Consider the following 9,539-nt stretch of genomic DNA (forward strand, 5'->3'; position numbering starts at 1 on the left):
AAGAGACGATTGCCTTGTCTTGATTTTATAAGTGATGTTGTATCAATGCTTTCATTGTAATACTGCTTATTTCTACATGAGGTGTAACTGTGTCATTAACTGTTAGTTAATGTCTATTACTGTCTATAACACCTTCCTCTCCTTAAGTGGGAGGATAGGTTTTTATGTTTTAAAATCCCAGTTTTACTACAGTAAGGTGTGCACACATCTGCACTTCAAACCATATAGAGTATTCCATAATTAAGATACAATATAATGCATTAAATTGTAATTACCACAATATGAATTTATAGACTAATTCAGATGAAAATTTAAATTTAATCTCAGACAGTTGCTCCTGTCATATAGTACATAGTGTCACACTACGATGTCATGTCATATTACATGAATAATTAATGTTGCTCTAATGCCGTGTGCCAATAGATCACAAATGCAGCCTTTGCAGAAAAGAGAATCTTGCTGTTAAGTCATTTTCTGAAGTAATAACATGGGTTATTCATCACCTAAAAATGCTGTGGCCTAAGGGCTACAGGTGAAAATTGTGAAAAAAAAGTAAGCAATGACATAAGTGTTTATAGGGTTGGAATCGCCAAGCTCCTCACATAAGCAGGTTAACTCCCTGTATCTATTATCCAGATGGGCAAGACGGAGGCCAGACTGGGAGTTTAGCCAGAACACCACAGGTAATGTTTATATGCCATATCTGGTGTGGGATTTTCATTGACCACGGTTAGTCAGGACCTTGCTGTGATGTCACATGAAATACTTGGATGACTCCCAGGGCAGGGTGGCCAACTCCGCTCTGGCCTGTTGCCCCCAGATGGACAAAGCAATCCAAGGTTCACATTAAGAGCACTGACCAATTCAGCAGGGGAAGGGACAATTCTAGGAAGGCTTTTTGAGAATGTGATAAATGAGACAGGCAGGTGATTCATGATATGTTATTTTTTATGGACCACTTCTTCCCAGAGCAGTGGTGACATGATTAACATGATTAAAACCATAAAAGCAAAGCAAGAGTGATTGGAAGATCACTGGACTCTGGGCCTTTGGGCTTTAGGGTTACACTGACAACTTACAATGGTGATAGATAAATACTCCACTGTATGTTATATTAAAACAATGGTAAATATCCCTATGTTCTTGTGGCATTTAGGATTTTATCGGTGACACATGAGAACTTGTGTGTTATCTCTCGCTAATGTATTATTGATATCAGAGAGACTATAGACACAATATAATAACTGTGCCGTTTACTGTAGGCCTGCATGTTTTCCTCCAAGTCCAGATGTAACCACCGTATACGTCAAAAACATACGAAATCCGGAAAGCTTACGACTGTTATTCAATTTAAAAGCATATCAGACATGAATGTCGCCTGATACCACGGTGAAATTGATAGCCTACTGCCTTTCTGATCGTTTCGTATTTTCATACTTTAACTGACAGTTTTCGCCAACCGTCGACAGGTGTCACTGTATCCTCGCACTCTGTCCACAGTGATGAAGCGCTCACACGAGTCAGCCATAAAACGCAAGATTACATCTTCCGATCTCAAATGAGGGCTGTTTAGGGTCTAAACATCGCTGTGCTTTCTTACAGTCTTCTCTTTGGAGTATTTACAATGTAGATTCGTTTGTTGTGGTCATATTTTCATAAGGGAGGAGAAGGTGTCTGGTTGAAGTACACTCCTTAGGACCCTGGAAATGAGCATTACGCTAAACGTGTCCATACAATATTGAGTTAGAAGGTTTCTCGTGAAAATAATATCTATATTAATTTCTTAGTTTAACTGCTTCAATTTAAGTATCTCAGTTATTGTTTGATTTTTAAAGGTCCTAATTATAAACAGAACCCTTAGAAGCTATAAGCCATCAGTTATTTAAATGCATGTGTCGTACCTTCTTCTGTACAAAGGTACAATAAACATTCACTGTGCCATTTTCTCTAAAATTCCCTCAATAAAGCTAAATTTAGGGTGTATGCCTGTCGACCGACTGAGAGGAACGAATGTGAGTATGCTATGAATGAAGGTGCACGCTTGCTTTATCCCTACAGCCCACATGACGCGGATGGCTGCCTCTCCCTGCGAATGTTTGATTATTTATTCTTCGGGATCATGCTCAACATGTAACTCAAATGACACATTTCAAGAATTGCTCCAGTTAACGGCTATTTTTGACTAACGCTCCTAGGCCGGACCGCTGCATGAACAATACCTACAGCAAAGAACGGCGCAGGAAAGCGCATATTACACACATTAACGCACAACAAAATGATCAGTCAAGACTCAGTTCCATGTAAATAACTCCACCGTCAAAGTCGATGAAATTTCAAAGTGTTGAAGACTGGATGTGTGTTGAATGCCAAATCACACCGGCATTGGCACTAAAAGCAGTGTACAACACCGATTTGGTACACTGGTGCGGGCGGGAGAAGAAGAACTGGAGTTTGAAAGAGCTGATCTTTATTTCCACGTGGTTTTTGACGCTGGGTGCTAAGCAACGCTGACTAGAGGCTGGTATTATAAAGGAAAGGAGTGGCAGCAGCGCCACACAAGGGAAGCGCCCCGCTGACAGAAGCACAGGCTAATGAGATTACAGTGGCTATTAGCCTCGTGTGAGACGCAGATCCAGATCCGACGTGGATAATTCTATGGCGAGGTCTTTAATAGAAGCTTAGCTCTCCCCCAGTATTGTAAGACAAACGTGAAGCGCTGCCTCTTGAAAGTACCTTAGCTATTTTTTTCCCTGCTCCTTTATAGACCGGTGTGAAAACTAAGTCATGAAGTCATGAAGCTACTGTCTAATGTTTGTTTAGACATAGAACGTTTTTGGAACACAACAAAAAAGGTAAGTTTGGATTATTTACGCATAAATACGCATTGCAAATGTATAATTCAAAAATAGCTATCTGCAAAGAGAAGTGTTATATTTTAATCATGAGCTTTCAAAACACGAATGACGAAATTTTACCTCTTACCTCTGACTCTGCCATTTCTTCAGGTGAAGAAGTGACTTCTCTCTACAGTAAGATTGCTTGCTAAAATGCTAGCCGACGACGGAAAGGAAAAATCCACTAAACCTCCAAGTATTGACTCTATTCTGAATGCAACATCTGAAGAGTAATTTAATGGACCATTTCTGTTAATCTCACAGATTCCCCAAGGGGGAGCGTGGCGATCTCTCAAATGGGGTGTGACAACGTAACTAACGGAACTTTGCCCGGAGGACCCCCGTACAGCATTGAGGTCTCAATTCCCCTAACGGTACTCGTGGGCATTCTTATCCTCTTAACAGTATTTGGCAATGTCCTGGTTATTATTGCAGTGTTTACAAGCCGGGCCTTAAGAGCGCCCCAGAACTTATTTTTAGTTTCTCTGGCGTCCGCAGACATTCTGGTTGCCACACTGGTTATGCCCTTTTCTCTGGCCAATGAACTGATGGGCTACTGGTACTTTGGGAAAGTTTGGTGCGAAATTTACCTTGCGCTGGACGTGTTATTCTGCACCGCATCTATCGCCCATCTCTGCGCCATTAGCCTGGATCGGTACTGGTCCATCACCCAGGCCATTGAATACAACCTCAAGCGAACTCCCCGGAGGATAAAAGGCATCATTTTCATAGTGTGGGTCATCGCGGCAGTCATATCGTTTCCCCCTTTGATTACAATGCAAAAAGAGGCCGCCAAAGAGGAGGGTCCGACGTGTGAAATCAACAAAGATAAGTGGTACATCATCTCCTCATGCATTGGGTCTTTCTTTGTCCCTTGTGTCATCATGGTTCTCGTTTACATTCGAATTTACCAAATCGCCAAGAAGAGGACCAGGACCCCACCAGGCAAGAGGAAAAAGAACGAAGCGGACAAGAAACACAATGGCTTCGAGGAAGAGCACTCCCGCGAGAAATTAAGCGCAGAAAAGGAAGAGGAGGACAAGGAACGGGTCCAAAAGGGCGAAATCAACGGTGTTGACATCGAGGAGTCGTCATCTTCTGATCACAAAGTTAATACTCCCTGCACGATGAAAAAGAAGAAGGCGAAGGGGAAGACCAAACTCAGTCGAATCAAACCTGGAGATAATATCCAAAAAAGAGAGGAACGGTTGAGCAATAAAGGGAGCAGATGGAAAGGACGTCAGAACAGAGAAAAACGGTTCACTTTTGTGCTGGCGGTGGTGATGGGAGTTTTTGTAGTATGCTGGTTCCCGTTTTTCTTCACCTACACACTGACTGCTATATGTGATTCTTGCTGTGTCCCCAAAACGCTGTTTAAATTTTTCTTCTGGTTTGGGTACTGCAACAGTTCCCTTAATCCAATCATATACACAATATTCAACAATGACTTTAGGAGGGCTTTTAAAAAGATACTTTGTAAAGCCGACAGAAAACAAATCGTTTAAAGACTGCTATTGCAAGACTTCAGAAAGGCTGTACAGCTTATTGTCCGTTGATCGTATACTGAACTGTAAGAACGGTTGTGTACTTTGCTTTGGCAAGTGAATTACGTTCAAGCCAGTGACGTGAAGTGTCGAGTGCAATGAGAAATGTATACGTACATTTGGACAACCTGAGGGGCAACCTTCTCCTTAAAGTTTTGACAACACTGTGCATAGGCTCACTATTGTTTCATAAGTGTTTTAAGGCCGCAGTACACCCATTTCATTCGCAGTGATAATTATCTCACAGTTTTGTGGCTGTGTTCTTCCTGTTTATGACTGTCTTACCCTGATGTCGTTGATCGATGTGTAATATTTCCGGTAGTATCGGTATTTTGTCAAGTATTTAAAATGATGTTTTCATAAAGCTGCAACAAGAAAACGTGTAATATGTGAATGAATCCGTTAATAAATGCGTTTTTTTCACATCATAGTTGATTTTGTAACATAGGTATGATAATCATTCAGAATGGCGTGGTATTCCGACTTATTTTTTCAGCGTAATATGTTGATGCGTAATTGAACGCTTTTAAAACGAACACTGGGTAAACCATTTAACAAGCAAGCCAAATCCACGACACACACCTTTGAGTGTCAGTAGTCTCCAGAGGTGAAATCATAAAACCCACACCTCTGGAAAAAAACAAAACAAACATAACAATATGCAGGGCTATGACGAATGGCTATTGTATAATATAATAATCGTTAATCTAATTTAATAATGTAAGATTTTTTCCTCTTCTGGGAAAACAAAGGCAAGTCTGGCTGGAGGCAGTAATAGGTAACTTAGAGATCTATTCTAATCTTCTGATCTTGCAGAATGTTATTAGATTATACATTTTTTTTTAATCAAGGGGAGATTAGAAGTAGCACCAACCCAGTAGTCAAACACAGGGCTGTTGTTACAGTCTAAGGATACTGTGCTTTTCCTGCTGTGGACAGAACGTGTGTCATATTTTGAGATGCACTGCACACGTCAGGGACACAGCCGCGGTCCAGTGAATTTGATCAGTTCTGAAAAAAATTCTGGTCACCTAAGCGTGCACTAAACAGACGCTGTCTCTTCTGTCCCTTTGTCGAATGGTTCGTTTAGATTTCCACGTATTGTGATTCGCCCCATCAAGCAAGGATGTCAGGCTTGTTGAACTAGCTCTCATTCTGCTGGCCCCACATTAAAGACAAGTCAATTCGTACAGAGGCTGTGTTGTCTTTGTCCAGAGGGCGGTACAGTGCATGTTGTAAACAGAAGAAAAGCTCAGGGTACAGCTGAAAGGTGTGCAGATAGACTCCAAATATTAATTAAAATAATGACATACCATTGCAAAAGTGTTTTTTTATTTTACTACTATGCTGAATGAACAATGGTAAGGTTTCATTTAAAGCAAGTGGCTTGTCTGTGTATGCGGCTTTCCTGAAACTGAAAGGTAGTGTGCATACACAACAAGGATTTCTGGCCATGCCGAATGGAAATCTGCTGAGGCACAAATCACAAAACTGGTAAGGATGGCCATGACAATTTTCCCCCCGTGACATTCACCCTCAATTGAATATACTGTAAGTACAAATGCATCTCCATTCTATTCCATAAAGTTCACATTTCAAGATGTGATAATTCTGTCATAGATTTTTAAATGGTAACTCCCTGTAGTTTTGCCCCCTGAATAATAACTAAACAGTTGAAAACATTGTGTAAATTACTCTTTAAGAGAACCCACATGCGTGATTAGAACCATTTTGACCCGTGACACTTCCTCTTCAACATCATGGAGCACAGGGGGTAATGCTGAGTACCCACTGTGGTACCCATAATTCCATTCTGCAAATGTGGATAAGTGACATATGACCACAGCTACAATATCCTTTCTAGGGAGAGCCCCGTCTCCCCGTCTCAGTGTTTGTTTTTCCCCTTAGTGCAGTTCCCCAGCCTTTGTTTGATTTTAATATATTCTTTGGCGGATGCCACTTCCTCTATTAATATTTCCTGGAGACAGTGCTCATTGCAGGCCTTATGGCAGCAGGGTGAAAAATGAGGTGGATCACCACAGTGCCCTTGATGAGAACCTCAGGTTTTTTTCATTTCTATTCCCCATTTCTGTTTTTTTAATTAAACCAAAGAAAAATGTTTCACTTTAGGTTGTGGCAATGAGAACAACAACAACAAAAAATGAAACTCCATTCTGCCACAGTGTGTATTTCAAGCAAACTGAAAAATTGCGCTCTTTTCACACAAAGGCTATGGATGCAAACTAACCTGGCTTTTGTAACTTCTTCAAAAGCGTTTGGTTTCAAAATGTGGAGTGAAGTTGAAGCATGGCAAAGAGGTAAAAGAGGCAAAGGGTCAAAGATGGACTTTATTACAGTATGTTGGTAGTGCCAGCTCAGTAACAAAAATGGTTTAATATTTTCCAATAAGAGGGGGCTAGCCTCAGATAATATATTTAACAAAGATACCTTATAATAACCATTTCAAAATATTGAAACATGTCTGAACAAACTACCCACAATATTACTGCCACTCCAACTCCATAAATATAGACACCCTCTTGCTCCTTCTGTAAGTTATCTCTTAGAAAACTCAGCCATCTTCGCCTACAGAATCCAGTGTATCTACCAAACAAATTGTGATTGCTGTGTGTGCTATTTCCAAAACAACCTCTTTATTCTTTTTTTTTTTTTTTGCAAGATTGCTTTGTAAACAGTGCACAGATACTAATTTTGAGAGGCATGTTTTGCCCTCCCCTTGAGGACCACATCACTACCTCCCCCAGGTAGCTTTGAGCATGTAGTAAGCCTTGTGCCATGGTTTTTCATCATATCTCTATCAACTCTGAAGGAGGGGATGGAGTAATTAGCTCAGAGCACAGCTAGCTAAAGATAAATTGCATTACGTTATTGGCATTTAGCCAATGCTCTCATCCAGAGCAACTTACATCAATTACAGATTTTTACAATGTTACTGATTTATGCAGCTGGCTATTTACTGAAGCAATTGCGGGTCAAGTACCTTGCCTACGGGTACAGCAGCAGCGCCCTCATGGGGAATTAAACCAACAACCTTTCAGTTACATGTCCTGCTCCTTAACCACAATGCTACATTGCCGTTCAGTGCAAGTGTCATCCTTCCATTTTGTTAAAAGGTCATTACCAATTCTCCTACAGTGCATGTCTGTAATGGTGAAAGGTTGGGTATATAATGGCTACAAGTAAAATTGGTGATGAACCTCAGAACTTGCAGTCCAGACTCTGTTCATTAAAGATCTACATGGACTTGCTAGGGTTTACCCCCAGTGTTACGTTTTAGACTGACGCCATTAAAGAATTTTTTCATTAAATGCCAGTTCATTGTAATGAAATGCACCTGACTACAACAGCATGGGCAAGTCAGGTTTCACATGTCCATCCAACTCCAGGCTGAAATCCTTCATATAACTATGAGATACTTCAAGCATCTCCTACAAAGATGATGGGAGACAAAGATGGCAAGTGGCATAACATCAAGGTGACTTGAAAAGGATCAGAGGAATATATAAGAAAACACACACACACACATACACACAACATATACCAAAAAAAACCCAAAAAGGGACAATTTACGAACTGACTGAATCCGAGCTTGAAATAACATGCATGCTTGCCTCATGGTAATCTATAAATAAATACCAGAAGTCATACAACCCTATGTCCTGCCTAATATGGACTTGGTTAGTATAACCTCTTGTTCTGTCTGAACCCTACAGGACAACCAATACCCCAGCGCAGTGATGCATAAGATGGCATCTTATGAATGAAATGTTACGTTGAGGTCCTGACTCTGTTGCCATGGCACTTATTGAATAGAGTAGTGGCTTCCCTGGTGTCCTGGCTGGTTTCTCAATCAGGTTTTTCAGTCTGGCCATCTAATAATGCCTCCCCCAGGATGTCATTGAAATAGATATTCTCAATTGACCCTACCTGGTTAAATAAAGGAAAAAATGAAGCTGATATATTAAAAAAAAAAAAAACAACAATAAAAAATCAGTCTTGTACACAAAATTGAAATTTAAATGTCATATCAGAGCCAACACTTTACCCTTAGGCTGGCATATTCATATACCTACATTTTCAAATTATTGCTAAACTTTATTACCCTACAACTCTAAATCATTATAAACCACTATTAACCTTTCATTATATCAATTTAGATGGTGATTTGAGTGCAAATCATCACACACCTCATAATTTTCATGACTCAGAATTGTCCAATTTAGATACTTTGATTGGTTGGAAATTATACTCTTAAGATAGATGGACAATTACTTATTACTTCTGGCTTAGTATCTATAATCAGTGAGTTCCAAGGGAAAGTAAAATGTTGCATCTCTAAACTTGTTACAAGAACATGCAGAATCCCTGAAAAAAATCTCAGTTGTATATCAACATCTTTCTTTAATTTTAATGCAGATTCATTAATTTTTTCCGCATTTACCTGAACCTTTATTGTATGTGAGCTTCTAATTTAGTGGTGGGGGGAGTGTCCTCCCTCCCATAGATTGACAGTGGAGGTAGTTTGGGAAGAACTACACTGTATATTGCTAGCCCACGACCTGTTACTCTTCTGGTCATGCCCCCAGAGATGACTTCCTGAAAGCAACCAGTTCATAGAGCATTTGCCACTATTGCATTACATTATTGGCATTTAGCAGATGCTCTTATCCAGACCGACTTACCTAGGTTACACTTTTTTTTTTTTACATGTTACCCATTTATTCAGCTGGAGATTTACTGAAGCATTTCTGGGTTAAGTACCTTGTCCAAGGGTATAACAGTAGTGCCCCAGCTGGGAATTGAACCAGCAACTTTTCAGTTACGAGTCCTACTCCTTACCACTATGCTACACTGCTGCTTTAAAAGACAATCTGGTTTTTCCCCCTTGCACACAATTACAAGCAGTAATTAAAGTCTACAGAAGCCTTTTTATCCTCATTCTGGAGTTGGGCCCTTAAGTCAAGGAAAGAAATTAGGAAACAATGTCTACATTTGAAGGTATCCCCAAGACTGAGTCCTGAAGGTTGCCTCTTTCTTCAACACTACAACTCATGTTGTATTCTGGAATTTTCTGAAAAGG

General features: G+C 40.2%; 1 protein-coding gene across 2 annotated transcripts; it reads left to right on the plus strand.

Annotated features, from left to right (window-relative positions):
* The first annotated feature begins 2,571 nt into the window (after positions 1–2,571).
* Positions 2,572–4,399, plus strand: LOC118784483 (alpha-2A adrenergic receptor-like). 2 transcript variants are annotated; one of them, XM_036538729.1, is made up of 2 exons: positions 2,572–2,852; positions 3,006–4,399. In XM_036538729.1, the coding sequence occupies exon 2, from the start codon at positions 3,191–3,193 to the stop codon at positions 4,397–4,399; it is 1,209 nt and encodes a 402-aa protein (XP_036394622.1). In that variant the 5' UTR covers positions 2,572–2,852; positions 3,006–3,190. The 2 variants fall into 2 exon arrangements, with proteins under 2 accessions (XP_036394622.1, XP_036394631.1); XM_036538738.1 differs by having other exon boundaries at positions 3,159–4,399.
* The last annotated feature ends 5,140 nt before the right edge of the window (positions 4,400–9,539 follow it).

This window comes from Megalops cyprinoides, chromosome 1 (genome assembly GCF_013368585.1).
Source record: "Megalops cyprinoides isolate fMegCyp1 chromosome 1, fMegCyp1.pri, whole genome shotgun sequence".
Lineage (NCBI taxonomy): Eukaryota > Metazoa > Chordata > Actinopteri > Elopiformes > Megalopidae > Megalops > Megalops cyprinoides.